The 16236-nt window shown below is 34.0% G+C and overlaps 1 protein-coding gene across 1 annotated transcript; it reads left to right on the forward strand.

Annotated features, from left to right (window-relative positions):
• Positions 1–214: 214 nt before the first annotated feature.
• LOC145729334 (phenoloxidase-activating factor 1-like) lies at positions 215–2487 on the forward strand (the record flags this gene model as incomplete). Its single annotated transcript, XM_081980043.1, has 6 exons — positions 215–237; positions 651–789; positions 1471–1658; positions 1714–1910; positions 1962–2198; positions 2249–2487. Coding segments are annotated over 6 exons (954 nt in total), but the record flags the coding sequence as incomplete, so codon positions are not given.
• Between the last annotated feature and the right edge of the window lie 13749 nt (positions 2488–16236).

Below are 16236 nucleotides of genomic sequence, written 5' to 3' on the forward strand. Positions count from 1 at the left end.
AAGTCACGTGTTTTATACAATATTTTATTAAATTTTGACTTCTTATATTTAAAAAAACTAAAATTACAGTTCTTTTAAATTTGCACCGTGTCCCGTAGATGTGATGTTGTTTACATCTGTAAATAGGCGAATGTCATTCAGAGTAATTTAATTTTTTTAAAAACATTTTGTGAATTAAAAAATGAACAAATGAGAAGAAAAATGAACAAAACAAACTAATTTTTTAATATCTTCCAAGTAAGTATTTTATTGTATTTTTATTCAAGGTGATTCAAAATTTTATCTAATATTAGAAGCTCCACTAGTAATAGTAATAGAATTTTGCAAATAATTATAATGTTGGGACATATTAGGCAACCACTTAAACACAAACTAACGTTTTTACACATCTGGAAGATCTTTCTGGGTTACGACAAGATTAAAATCAAAAATGTATTTAAAATTTTGTTTCAAAAAGTTTTTTATCTCTTTTATTGTGTTTGCAACCGGTTCTAAGAATATCAATAAATGTCATGAAGTTTTTTAGTATTAATGTTGAATACAGTATAATGCATGGTAACAAAAGATTTAAGCACATTCATAGGAGATATACCTTATTTTTACAGGTATGTGGTGTTTCAAATTTAATATAAACATAAATTATATTTTAGTTGTGGTTTTACCTCTAACGGGATAGCTTTGGTTTGCTGTGGATCGGGTTTTAATAAAGTACCCGCAAGTGTTGATGTAACTGATGAAAATTACAGGCCCAATCCATCTCTACCAAGCAAAAATGAATGTGGATGGCAGGTAATTTATTTAATTTATTTAAAAGTTGCCACAATGCAAACTGGAATCATTCTAAAGAATCAATCAAAGTGTTGTTTTGAATCTACTGTCAATTAGACAGAGATTTAGAAAAAAATATTTCACTTCTGTGACATTGAAGGCCACACTTTCATTGTCTGCACAAGACTGAAGCTGAATATTTTAAAAACTGCAAACATATGCCATTGCAATGTTTAGATCACAATGTAGATTTTGGCAAGCAGAATCTGTCTAAGTCACTCTAAGTTGACCTATTTTGACAGCTTTTTCAAGTCATAAAGGTTAGTAAATGACTTTAAAATATTCTATACATGGTGGTCTAGTACAAAAAAGCAAAAATTCCAAGTGATAACAAAAAAACTTAACATCCAAAAATTCATCTTCGTTCTTGTTCATCAAAGTTATATTTGTAACGCTTTTCTGAACCTTCCTGTATACTCGTATTTCAAACAACAACTTTGAATAAAATGGCGGGTATTTAATTTTTTTTAAAAGAGGCTCTTACAGTGATGAATACCGTTGAACGGCACACGGCCGATACGTAAATAACGCACTCGGGTGATTATAAACCTCGCCTGTTATTTACCCGTTATCGGCCTTGTATCGCTAATAACTATAAATCTTTTAGAACTTATTTAATTTACTCTTAGACCTTATTTTTAGTCTACTGCTCGAATTTTCAATGGCGAAGCCATTGCACTGGACGAGTTTCCTTGGATGGCCATTATACAATCCTTAAAACCAAACGGTAAACGCCGCATAGCTTGCGAAGGTTCTCTCATAAATAGCCGCTACATACTCACAGCTGCGCATTGTATTACTGGAGCAGCCTTAAAAAGAGTTGGACAACCGTACCGACACCAAAACTCTAGGTAAATTCCTCAGTCTAAAATCTCATAATTGTAGTATAAACATTCGATTTGGCGAGTACAACATCACCAGTCCAACACAAGACTGCTTTTATCACAGTGGTCAGAGATTTTGTAATCGGCCTGAGGTTAACGTAGGTATTGAGGAGTTGATTCCACATCCAAGCTATACAGAAGACTATAATAAACATGATATAGCATTAGTTCGGTTGGAAAGAAAAGTACAATATACAGGTATAAACAATTGAAAAATTAAAAGTGTAAAGTGATTTTGACTGTTTTCAGACTTTGTTCAACCAATCTGCTTGCCTGAACCTAACTATGAGTCAGCCACAGGTGAACAATTAATTGTTGCTGGATGGGGTCAAACTAATACAGGCAGAAGGAGCGAGGTAAAGCTGAAGCTATCAGTGTCTAAAACTGATTTTGAACGATGCGCTAAAACCTTTAGCAGATGGGGTGTCACACTAACAAAGAATCAGTTATGTGCTGGTGGTGAAGATGAAAAAGACACCTGCACAGGTATACTATAAAAATTTAAATTTACTATACTAAAATGATGACAAAAACAGGTGACGGTGGCGGTCCATTGATGAGAAATTTGCCCACTGACAGAACCAGATTCATGCTTGAGGGCGTGGTGTCATTTGGACATGCGCAATGTGGAACTCCAGGCTATCCTGGTGTTTATACTAAAGTTGCTAAATATGTTCCTTGGATTCATAATACAGTCAGGCCTTGAATTGAAAACTATTTTGTAATTTTTTACTTATTCTAAACTAATAAATTAAATATATTACTTTTAAATGTTTGACTTTTTATCTGTTACACAGGTTATTTAAAGAAGGGAATTAAGGAGCAATTTTAATACTACTTGGCTTTGTAGGTGGACTTTTGTTTTACAATCTTGCAAAGCGTAATCAGCAAACTAAGAATAGAACTAATTTTCAAATGGATTTAATGAGAAAAATTTAATAGAATCATTCTAGAACTAGCAAAAACACTAAGCAAGCATGGAAAAGACATTTTGTGGTAAAGCTGCATATATTTCTACTTTATTTAATAAACAGAAGTTCTTTACAAACTATTTATACATCTTCAATTGAGCTACACAAACGTGATTTAACGAATTTACATGTTTTTGTATACAAAGCTTATGCGAAAATAGAGAAGTAAAAGAGAAGTCTTTAAAAAGTTTATTTTGAATGTGACAACTATCAAAATAGTCTCCATAAAGCTATAAAGCTAGATCAAAAACATGAAACTAAGTAAAATACGTTTGATTTAGATTCAATGCAATTTATACCTTCCTCATTGCATTCCTGATAGTTATGACATTTGTCAATCTGGTTCTAACTTAATTTTAGTTTATTTTAAGTATGAAAACTGTGAAAATTAACATAAAGCTATAAAAATAGAGCACATACACGAAAACAAAGACACTCAATTTGAATCACGTAAAATGCATTGTATACCTCCATCAGTGCATTTTTGACATTTAATAACCTATTTCTGATATAATATGCTTTATTGGATTGCAAGTTTTTCTGTAAAGTTAGATTTAATTAAACAATTTTTACTATACAGGGTGTCCCAACTCTATTTAGATGCTAAATTTCTCCGTCCCGGTACATTTCAAAGAAAAATGTTTCAGATAAAAAGTTTATTATTTAGAATGGGACTTTCAATGACAATTTACTTATATATACAGGGTGAAGCAAAAACGTACTTTTTGACATAAACTTCTTTTTTTTCAATGGAACGACCTGTATTTTCTTGAAGGTTTAGATGCCTAATTAAATACCCAATCAACAATGTATAACACATTTTTCTAAATCTTTGCGAGAAAATCACAAAAAATAATAATACTAATTTTCTTGGCTGAACAGAATAGACCTCATTTTTCAAATAACCCCATAAAAATATTCTAATGGTGTCAAGTCAGGTGACCTTGCGGGCCACCTGATTGATCCTTGATTACCTATGCACTTAGTTCCAAAATAATAATTTAAAAAATTTGATACAATTAAGCTGTTGTGCTGTAAGCGCACCATCTTGTTGCCACCACATATTTAAACGTTCGTTTCGCAAAATGGCATAATAAATGTCAACATATTTTTTGATATACTATCGGATAGTGGATTATCATTATCATATCACATTTAAACTGGATCACCCTGTAAAAACCTCAAGAAAACAAAAAAAAAATGCTTTCTGAGGTTGGCCTTGTTTAAAGTTGAAACGTTGACAATAATAAGAGTTAAGTAGCATTGTCTTAACAACTAATCATCACATCTTTACCAACTTTACATAAAGTCTTTAGTTCTAGCATTTCTGCACGAATTCACAAAAGTTTATATGTCCTGATGGTAACTCATTTAGGTCAGAATGTTTAAGTAAATACCATCAAAAAATATCGTACGATTGAAGTTTTTAGAAGAAGATGCTAGATAGACTTTTTTATGTTAATGTTTGGGTAAACAACTATAATAGAACAAAAGGAAGGGAATGACACGCAGTCGTCTCCACAATACTTCCTTTTGTACTTGTACAACTCCACTGAAAGAATATGGACTACTACTTCTTTTTGAAAACTATGATAGACTTTTTGGAATAATTCAAAATGAACTTGGTGATCTGAGAATGACCGAGGCCACAGACAAAAGCATAAAAATTACTATTTATTATTATTGACTTAACCTAACTAATCCTCAACAGTCACAGTAAACCATTAATTTTCTATTAAATTAGACTGTTTTTCAATTTAATTACATTTAAAAAATGTACCTATACAGGGTGTCCCACGACGAAAGACATCGATTGATATTGGAAAAAGTATAAATAGGAGAGTTTTGAAAATTTGGCAGGATACTGATGTGGGCATGCCCAATCCAAATAAAATATTTTCAAGATGGTTGCACTTCCGTTTATACCGGAAGTCGATCACAACTTTCTTATTTTAAATAGAACACCCTATATATTATTACATACATATTTGGATTCCTCACAAAATTCTGACCAACTTTTGTATAGAATGCCCTATGCCTATCTCTAGCCGTTTTCAAAATATTTGATGTTTTTCCAAAAAAGTGACAGTTGCAACACTCAACATATTTTTGTACTATGTTAAAACCGTATTTCATTTTGCAATGAAACTTTGGGTTATTGTAAATAAAGGATCGTTTTATTAAACTGAGGGTGCGTAATGACTCATTTGTATACAGGGTCGTCAAAAAAAAATCATAAACTTGCCACTAAAAAAAATGAAAAATCTCAAGTTTTTTAAATAGAAACCCACATTTTTTTATGACGGAATCATTTTGAGCATTAAAAATTACTATAAGTTTCAATATACTTGCCTATACCTAAATCAAACCCATTTCGTTTTATTTGAGAATAAACATTTTTTATTATAAAAATTCCAGATTTCTTGAAAATTTCTCTCTCTAATTACGTGTGGATTTATGTCACACCAGTAGTGTGAATTATGTCTATTGAACATTCCATTTTTAGTGAATTTGGCCTCGTCGCTGCAAATAATATTATTCAAAAACAATTTTATTCATCTCCACTAGTCAGCAAAAACTCACTAAAAACAACTCTCTTCGGAAAGTCAACTCTTTTAAGTGTTGCACTAATTTAAATGAAAAAGGGTGAAATTTATGTTTCTGCAGGATCCTCTGAATTGAGCTTTTGGATATGCCTGATTCTACGGAAACTTGTCTTATTGACAAAGTTGGATTTGCAACAAAATAGCCCAAAATTGCAATTTCTACATTTGTATTATTAAGGATTGGTTTTGTTTTAATAGCTTTTATCTTCACATATCCCGTATTCTTAAAATTTTCAATTATTTGCTTGACAGCTTTTGGTGATGGCTTTGGTTTTTCTGGATAACGAGCGGCAAATACCTCACATGTTCTACTCACAACTTTATCACATTCTCCGTAAATAATAAACAGATTTAAGTAATCTTGGTTTGAATAACGTAACCGCGACGGCATATTTGCAGTTGTCAAAACACTCAAAACTAGTGTTATTAACATGCCCTGCAGGTCTCCAATATCACCGTGTGTCAAAAGCATGACCAACTAGAACACCACATAATCCCAACCGTGCAGCAAAATAAAAAAATGTTTATTCTCAAATAAAACGAAATGGGTTGGATTTAGGTATAGGCAAGTAAATTGAAACTTATAGTAATTTTTAATGCTCAAAATGATTCCGTCATAAAAAATGTGGGTTTCTATTTAAAAAACTTGAGATTTTTAATTTTTTTTATTGGCAAGTTTATGATTTTTTTTTGACGACCCTGTATACAAATGAGTCATTACGCACCCTCAGTTTAATAAAACGATCCTTTATTTACAATAACCCAAAGTTTCATTGCAAAATGAAATACGGTTGTAACATAGTACAAAAATATGTTGAGCGTAGCAACTGTCACTTTTTTGGAAAAACATCAAATATTTCGAAAACGGCTAGAGATAGACATACGGCATTGTACACAAAAGTTGGTCAGAATTTTGTGAGGAATCCAAATATGTAATAATATATAGGGTGTTCTATTTAAAATAAGAAAGTTGTGATCGACTTCCGGTATAAACGGAAGTGCAACCATCTTGAAAATATTTTAGTTGGATTGGGCATGCCCACATCAGTATCCTGCCAAATTTTCAAAACTCTCCTATTTATATTTTTTCCAATATCAATCGATGTCTTATGTCTTTCGTCGTGGGACACCCTGTATAGGCGTACATTAAAATTAGCTACTACATATTAAATAGTTATTTGTATACCTAGGCCGTGAAATGGTATTTTTTCGGCCGAAAGAAAGTTTGGCGTCCGAGGCCGTCTTACGGCCGACGACAATAATCTTGAGGACAGTGGTCACATAGAGAAATTGTAACCAGCAACACTAAGCGTAGACGGTGAAATAGTGATAGTTAATTTACTTTTTCCCTGTATTTTTTTTTGGCCGTTGCTATTGACACCGGCCGTAAAAGTGCATTTCAAGGCCGCTAAACAGTACGTGAAGTGACTACTTCACGATCGACATTCAGGTGCAAAGTTGCCGCTAATAGAGTTGCCCAAGTTCAATGGTGCAGCTGATCGGTGGCTTGAATTTAAAGATTTATTTATGTCACTAGTATATAGGTGTTCTCATATTGAACCGATCAACAAATTTCACTATCTCAGGTCCTCTCTGGATGGAGCAGCTGCTGCTGCTAGGTGCATCAGTTGCATCGATTTTTGTAGCGATAACTATGAAATTGCCTGGGATACATTATGTTCTCTTTCTTCTTTCTTTTGAGAACAAAAAGGTTATGGTTCATAATTATATCAAAGCATTGTTTGATGTGAAACTCAACAACGTAAATTCTCATTTAGCTTTTTGAGATTTAATTGACAACTTAACCAAAAACTTAACAAACTTAACAAAAATGTTTAAAGAAGTTGGGTATTGAAACTAATACATGGGATCATATTATAATTTATTTTGTTACATCAAAAATGGATTCAAGTATCGTGAGGGAGTGGGAAAAACAAGATTTCAGCTCAGATTTGCCAACTTTGGAAGATTTAAAAGCTCTTTTAACGAATCAAGCAGATGTTTTAGAAAAAATTAACATGCATCAAACACAAAAAACGCGATTTGTTCCACCAGAACACTTTAAGAAGGCAAATAATTATAAAAGTTAGTTAAGGGTAAAGGTCGAAATTATCTTGTTTTCACTGCAAAAAACCGCACTACTTGTTCAAATGTTCAGATTTTCAAAAATTACCCGTACAAAGTAGGTAATAACATAATAATATAATTCAAAGGGTTTCTCAGTTGTCTTTATGTTCAAACTGTTTACAATCAAATCACACCATAGAAATGTGTAAATTTGGCAACTGTAAAAAATGCAATCAACGTCATCATTCCTTGTTACATGTGTCTGATGAACCTACAAGTATTCCTAGAGATTCAAATCAAGGTCAAGGTAATGAATCTGTGGAAACACATATTGCAATTATTCAACCAACGGTCAAGATCTTCTAGCAACAACTTCTTTGTTTGTTTTCAACTTCTAATTTTGGTTCATGTCAGTAAACTGTTCAGTGTTGGGAATTGGTAGATCACAAGCAAATGTTTCTTTAGCTTGTAAAGTCAACTTAGGTTCACGTTATGGAAACTTTACAGCAAATTTGAAATGTCTAGCAGTTCCGATTATTACAGGTCAACTTCCAGGTGTTTAAATAGACCGTTGAAGTCTAAAAATTCCCGACTATACTCAACTGGCAGATCCAGGTTTTAACACTCCTCAAAGCATCGATCTTCTTTTGGGAGCAGAAATATTTTGGAGTTTGATCGAAAAGTCCACTGTAAACTTGGGAAAAAATAACCCAGTGATGCAAAAAACAAAACTAGGGTGGATTCTGTCAGGTCCATTAAATTCTTCGGTTCCACAAACATGTCATCTAAGTCTAAACCTTGAAGTAGAAAAACAACTTCAAAAATTTTGAGATTTAGAGGAAATTTCTAGTCAACCTCAGTTCTCTAATGAGGAAGCTCCGGCTGAAGAACATTTTTCAAAAACATACAGACGAGATTTTGAAGGCAGGTTTGTTGTTTTGGTGGCTTTCAAAGATCCTATTTCAGTACTAGGAGGCTCAAAGGAAAAGGCCAAGAACCAATTTCTTTATCTGGAAAGAAAGTTTTCAAAAAATTCTATACTCAAGGAAATGTACACTGAATTTATGACTGAGTATGAGTTGCTCTCTCACATGTCTCTATATGAACCAAAACCAGGTAAAACTTGTTTCTACGCTCCTCATCATGGTGTTCTTAGGGAAGAAAGCGTATCAACTAAATTACGAGTAGTTTTCAATTGTTCATCAACTACCACTTCAGGTAAATCTTACAACGATATTCAAATAGTTGGTCCAACGATACAGGACGATGTTTATTCCAATTTGCTTCGGTTTCGGGAGCATACCTATGTACTGTCAGCAGATATCTGTAAGATGTATAGACAAATTCTAGTCGATCTTCAATTCAGGCCTTTGCAGCTTATTTGGTGGAGGTCAGATCCAGAAGGCCCTCTTCAGACTTACAGTTTAAACACCGTGACATATGGGACAGCCAGTGCCCCATTTTGGCCACTAGATGTCTAAAGCAGTTAGGAATGGACCATGATAACAATTCATTAGCATCACGAGCAATCATAAAAGATTTCTATGTAGATGATTTGTTGTCTGGTTCAAATACTTTTGAAGGAACAGTTCAGCTTAGTCGAGATATAATGTCCATTCTTCAGTCAAGTGGTTTTAAACTGCTTAAATGGAAATCCAATGATTCACGTTTACTGGACGAGATAAGAGTACCCGGTTCTTCCGAAGAAGTTCTTCAATTTACGGCTCCAAAAGATAGCAAAACCTTGAGAATGGTTTGGGCGTGTCAAGACGATACATTTGGGTTTCGCATTAATGTACCTTCTCCACTCAAGAAAATTACGAAACGAGTAATTCTGTCAGAAACTTCAAAGGTTTGCGACACTTTAGGGTTGGTGAGTCCAGTCATTATTAAAGCCAAACGGTTTTTACAGTCCCTATGGATTCTCAAGTTGTCTTGGAATCAGGAAGTTCCGCCAGATTTAGCTAAGCAATTTCTCAAGTTTAGGAAATGTTCATGTAACTTATTATCTTCAAAAACCTGTGTCTATACCAAGATTGGAGTTGTTTGCAGCACTTCTTCTTTCTCAACTTTTAGACAAAGTTTAATCATCCTTAACAACTGAGATTAACGGTTACTATTTATGGACGGACTCTACTACAACTTTAGCCTGGATTAGGGCGTCTCCACATACTCTTCAAGTTTTTGTTGTACAATAACTAAATACTAACAGCGTAGCAGAGGGAGAGAAAAAAAAAAACAATTTGTCGCAGTGGAGGTATGTACCTACAGATTCTAATCCTGCTGATATTTTATCAAGAGGAGCAAGTCCTGAGTTTATTGCTACAAGTGATTTATGGTTACACGGTCCAATTTGCTTAAAACCGATTCAAATTGTTGGCCACTGGATATGTCGCTATCTCCTGTACCCATCAATGAGTTACCTGAAACTAAAAAGAGTTCAAGTGTTTGTTGAAACGATGGGTTTTTCGTTTTCCAGATTTTTTACGTATTCCCGAATGAGACGACTTGCAGCCTATTGTTAACGGTTTATTCACAATTGTAGAAAACCAAAAAACAGTCGATTGATTGGTTCTCTAGCTTGACACGAGTTAAACAATGCTTTACATACCCTCGTAAAACTTTCTCAAAGGGAATGTTTTTCTCGCGACAGTGAAGACTTGGAAAAGTCTTCGAAAATTTGTTCAAAAAGTAATGTTACGGTCTGGGCCTACTATGCTCGATACTTCTTAACGGGCGCTCGCTTCGGGATGAAACCGATGCGCCGCAATATCTGGCCGGGCGCGTATTAAAGTAGGCCACAGTTAGGAAGCGCTACCTGGAATATTCTTGAATGGTCAAGGCAACCCGCGAAACGTTTCGCGGTCATTCTAGAACGTGGTTTGCGAATATAAAAGAAGCGGCGTTGACGACGGCGTAGTTAGTTAGAGAGTATAGAGTAGAAGTGAATTTGGGAACGCGGTTAAACTTTAAATAGCGAAGTAATTGTGGAATTGTAGTAGTGTTTTTAGTAGCTGTGTTAATTATTGTACGGAGTGTTTTAACGTGTTAATAAATTTATTAATTGTTCAGTTAAATTGACTTTGTGTGAACCCACGGGAAAATCGTAACAGTAATTTGTTGTGTTTAGGTCCATTTTTAGACAATGGAATCCTCCGTGTAGGTGACAGATTATCCCAATCATCTTTTTCTTATGGAAAGAAGCATCCTATTTTTTTTTATTATCCTCAAAGCAAAATTTTACTAAGTTAATTTTCTTAAAGGAGCATCTCGCATTATTTCACTGTGGTCCTCAGATGCTTCTGACTACAATTCGTTATGAGTACTGGCCGATTGTTGGTAAAAACTTGGCCAAACGCATCGTCAGGGAAGGTGTAAGATGTTTCCGATGTAAACCAAAGATAAATTATCCATTAATGGGACAGCTTTAGAACCCCCATTTCTTCACACTGGAGTCGACTATGCAAGACCGTTTTTATTTAAAGATAAAAATTCAATTTGCTTTCTTGACTTTTGTCAGATTTTAGGCGTCAAATTTTAAAAAAACGCTTATATGCATTGCGAATTCTATTTGACGCGTAATTTTGTTCTTTTGTTTATTAACACTGAATTGATTTACACTTAGACGGTCCTAGAAATTGTTGGAATTGTTTAAACTGCTCTAGAATCATACGGAAGTATTGAATACTACGAGACTAGTTGAAAAGCAGTTGGAAAGTATTTTAACAGTTTATTGAAAGTTCTGGATTGCTTTGGAGCCATACGGAAGCTTTTAGACTGGCTTGAAATCTTTTGAGAGCTTTTAGACTAGTTAAGGAGTATTTGAAAGCTTCTATGCACTATTTTGAAGTTACTTTAGTGCTTTGGAACTTTAGAAATCATTTTAGACTACTTCAGGAGCATATTATAGATTCTGAACTGCTTTAGAGCCATTCGGAAATCTGAGACGGTTCTTGTCGTTGAAAGATTTTACTGAAACTGCTCTAGAAGCGTACGCTTCTAGATTGTTTTGAAATCTTCTGAGAGATTCTAGACTAATTGAAGGGCTTTGGAAAATTTTTAGGCTGTTTTAAGAGCATTTGGAACCTTCTAGACACTGTTTCGGAGTTTCTTTAGTGTTTTGGAAGTTGTTAGACTACGTTTTTTTACTACTACTAGTTAGTTATTGGAAGGTTAGTTTTAAAAATTATTGAAAGCTTTTAAACTGCTCTTTAAGTATACAGAAGCTTTTAGACGGTTTTAAAATATTTTGATGCTAAGCTGCTTCAGGAGCATTTGGAAGCTTCTAGATTCTATTTTAGAGCTTCTAAACCTTTGAAATCTTTTTAGACTGCTTCAAGAGCATTTATAAGATTTTTAGCATCAGCTTAAAAAGCGTATTGAAGGCCTTGGACTGCTTTGACAAAAATACAACTTGGATAACTTTATATGCTGTGATATAGTCAGGGGGTCATCGATTGAAAAGCTAATAATTTTGGTTTTTGGGAGTTGAAAATGTAGTAGTCAAACTTCACAGTTTAGCTGACGTTTTACAAAATTTATTTTTGTATCCTCAGCACCTACGGATTTAAAAACCAAGGTCAAGAGAAAGCATAGCAAAAGCAGCTTCGATTTACGCAAATGCTGCCCATGTTGACTTATCATTATGAGTGTATCACATAAAATTTTTGCCTGATGAGATATTATTTCATTTGGCCACTTTGTAGTTGCCGTCCAAGTTCTGCAAGACAAAACATTGTCTGCGATGTTTTCAAATGGCGCCTAACCATTTATTAGGAAAGGAAGTCATTAAAGTCGCTTTTGGCCAGACTAGAAACCTTATCTGCTTTGAATACCCAAACCAGGCGACATTTCGGTTTAGCAAAGTATACCAGAGTAAAATGGAGCAATAAAAGATATTTTTTTTTGCATGAAGCATTAATTTTTGATAGTTAAATTTACAAACTAAATATAATGGTTTTTAAAAACCACAAATTTATTTCAGACAAGTTACAAAGTGAGCTTCATAATATGGAACTGAACTCGAGCATTCTGTTTCTAACAATTTTATATTAAAATAGTTGCCGACTACACATTACATGACTTAAGTATAAACATTGGGTATTCCTAATTAAAGGGTTAGGTATCATGCAACTTGACTAAAACCCCTAATTTTTGGCTATCATTAAGGAAATGATAGTCAAAACCTTGTAAATAGACTTGATAACTTATTTGCAAGTTTCTGAGTCAATTTTTATTATTTAATGTCCGACAAGGTTATTGTTTCATCAATAATGACACCTATTAAGGTCAATTATCTAAGAAATAATGCCTAGGGCGTTATTTTTCATAATGCTCTCTCACTCTTTATTTAAAGTTAAATTCTTCTACAATTTTTTTAAAAAATTCCTACATGAAACATATCCAAAAAGTTTTTTCACCCAAACAAAATTACAAAAAGCATTTTTACATAGTTCATGAAAAGTTATGATATTAACTATTCATTTATGTAGTTTTTAGTTTAATATTGATTGTATAGATTTTCGAATGTAAACATTTTCATTCATTTTTTTATTTTTGGTTGCTATTTTGTCGAAAACGGGGCACGCTACATTATGTCATTTATTTATTAAATCTTTTTTATAATCAATAGAACTATCCAAGAATTCAAAATTATTGGTACCTCCGACGATAAAAGGGATCATCTGGAATTTTTACTTTCGTGCAGACACAATTAAATCGGTAACTCCGAGAGTTTGTGCTCCGGTTGTAAATCAAGATAACGGAAATTGAAGGGGTCCCGACCCACGGAGGTATAGGGAAGACAAGACAAGAAGTACGGTCCTTAAGGACATCGGTAAAGCAAAACATCTTATGAGAGATTTAATCCATTTTATGACAATTTTTAACCCAAATTAAAGAAAAACTAAGCTAGAGATTGATATTTTCTAAAAAGGATATGAAAGAAGGCACTTGCTAGAATGTGCGAAAGTCATATAATTTTAATAGTATGACAATTAAAAATTTTGTAAACATCTTAAAAAAATTATATAATTAGTATAATTTTGAAGCCACTATTTTTCCTACCTGCAAAACTTTTTTGGTGACAAAAATATCTTTCAAACAAGCCCTAAACCATGCTTGGAAGACGTCGAGCCTTCCAACCAAATTATATAAATAATTTGGCATGCCCAACATTTACATAATTTTATGGTGTCTTCCTTTTATTAAGTACATTAACTCAAATCGTGGAGATAGTTTACTACTATTGACAAAGCCTCTTCAAAGAATAAAAAATAGCCTTTAAAAAGAAGTAAAATAAACTTCAAAACGTCGGCAAATTTTTTTGTCCCTTATCCGATACACTTCGCTCCACTCAATTAAAAACAGTAGAGACGTACGACTTATCATTATTAAAATTATTATTAATTTAAAACTTTGTCATCAATCAGTAAAGCTTACTTACTGTAATATATGTGTTTAGTGCAGAATACATTCCTAGTCTGTCATAAAAATGACAGTCACGACAAGAGACAGTTCGGCTTGTCAGACTCATGAATTAATTAAAGTTTGTTTTTGTTAATAATTATATTGTTTATTTCCTTTGCCTAATAACATTACATGGCGCAGTCGATGTGGTTCTAGAAGTTCCTACCTTGTGGAAATAATTACATTGTTGTGGTTAAAGTTAAAAAAAAAAAAACAATTATGGATGTGAGGTTACCAGAGCCAGATTTTCCGGAAACGTGGCGGAGAATTTCCGTAGGTTTAAACAGAGCTTTGAAACCTATATGGTGGCTAGTGGAAAATGCGAAAAAGAAGATAAAATAAAAATAGCTCTTTTATTGAACCTGTTGGGTGAAGAAGGTTTGGAGGTTTTTAATATATTAAAACTAACTGAAGTACAAAAAAGCAATTATGATAATGTGTTAATTATCAGAACTGGAACAGTATTTAACACCAAAACTAATGTTAATAGTAATGTTGTGTATGAGCGTTTTTTATTTTATAAGAGAAAACAAGAAGAGGGAGAGTCGTTTGATCACTTCTTAACAGATTTAAAGAAATTATCTCAAAGTTGTGAGTTTGGAGCTGCCTCAAATGATTCTATGATTCGAGATCGAATTGTCCTCGGAATAAATAGTAAAGAGCTACAAGAAAAGCTTCTACATATGGAGGATTTAAACTTAAATAGAGCCATTAGAATCTGTAGGGCCAATGAATTGGCCAAAGTGCAGCTAAGAGAAGTTCAGGAACAATGTTCGGCCGAAGCAGTAAAGGTGGATCAACTGAATAAAGGAAGCAAAACAGGCTTTCAAAGAGCAAAGGTACCTGCAGCAGAGGGTGGATATCAAAGGGACAATAGAGGTGATGAGCTGTATCAATGTGGAAGAAAACACGGCCCCAGGCAATGTCAAGCATATGGGCGGAGATGTCAGAAGTGTGCACAGTATGGCCACTTTGCCAGGTTCTGTAAAAGTACTCGAGGCAATGTCAGGCTGGTGAAGGAAGTTCAGGAGCAGGAGCCGAATACTGACACTGAAGATGAGAAGGACCAGGCATTCTTGGTATGTACTATAAAGGTTAGTGAAGTTAAAAGTAACCATGAGTAGATGGAGAAATTAGTGTTAAATGGTGTTTGCCCAATTCAGTTTAAAATAGATACTGGGTCGCAGGTAAATATTATATCTATAAATTTGTAGTAGTAGTCCATGTTCTCTGAGTGGAGGTAAATGAATACAAAAGGGGGTGAGGAACACTCAGCCTTCTCCACAATAAACTTTATTGAACCTCAATTAAAGAGGGTACGCTTACTAGTTTCGAGTACATAAATACTCATCTTCAGGAGCTTAAGATGTAAAATTTGTGCCGGCTGTCTTTTTTAAAAAAGGGTGAGACAGCGATACCCAAGGTAAATTAAAGATAAAAGCATAGAAACATCGCTCGATGTGTCCAATAAAGGGTTAAATAAAACTTGTGATGGAGAAAAAGGGAAAAAGTTGACAAAATTCTAATACATACTAATACAAATGTTTCAAAATTTGTACAGGGTGTTCAATTACAAAAGGGGTGTTTTTAAAAGTACCAGTGGACCAAGCTTCTACTGGCTGGGATTACTCTGTATAATTATGTTTATATAATATTATATTGTTACGGTTTGGGCCTACTACGCTCTATACTTCTGAACGAGCACTCGATTCGGGATGGAATCGATGCGCCGCAATATCTGGCCGGGCGCGTGTTAAAGTAGGCCACCGTTAGATAGCGATACACCGAGAAGCATCTTCGATGTTCGACGCAAATCGCGAAGCGTTTCAGAGTGGTTCTAGAACGTGGTTTACCGAATATAAAAGAAGTGGTCTCGACGGTGGACGAGTAGTGGATTTGGGAACGCGAGTTTAAATAGTAGATGTTAAGTCGTGAAGCTAATTGGACTGCACTTCTTTTGGGGTTATGCACAACAAATAAAACCGAAGGACCATTTACCAATATTATTGGTTTATTGTGTAACTTAACAAATAACTTAGATTAGTTTACGGGTTAAAAAGTCGCGATAACAATTAATATTTTAATTAATTGACAAATAAACGTGCAAAAGTACGAGCAACAACAAAAAACGTGTACAAATTCGACTTCTTAACACACCGTTCTTCCGTCGCGATCTATCGCTGTCTCTCTCTTTCAGTTTCCGCGGCTATCACGTTGTTAATCGTCGCGGCAGGGTTGTCACGTTGAGCTTTATTTACTTAGAGACGTAACAGTAGAATAATTGTGGAATTGTAGTAGTGTTTTTGGGAGCCGAATTAATTATTGTACAGAGTGTTTTGAAGTGTAAATAAATTTATTTCTTGTTGAGTTAAATTGACTTTGTGTAAACCCACGGGAAAATCGTAACAATAT

The sequence above is a fragment of the Ips typographus genome, linkage group LG5 (genome assembly GCF_016097725.1).
Source record: "Ips typographus isolate SLU linkage group LG5, UJ_Ityp_2.0, whole genome shotgun sequence".
In the NCBI taxonomy this organism is placed as follows: domain Eukaryota; kingdom Metazoa; phylum Arthropoda; class Insecta; order Coleoptera; family Curculionidae; genus Ips; species Ips typographus.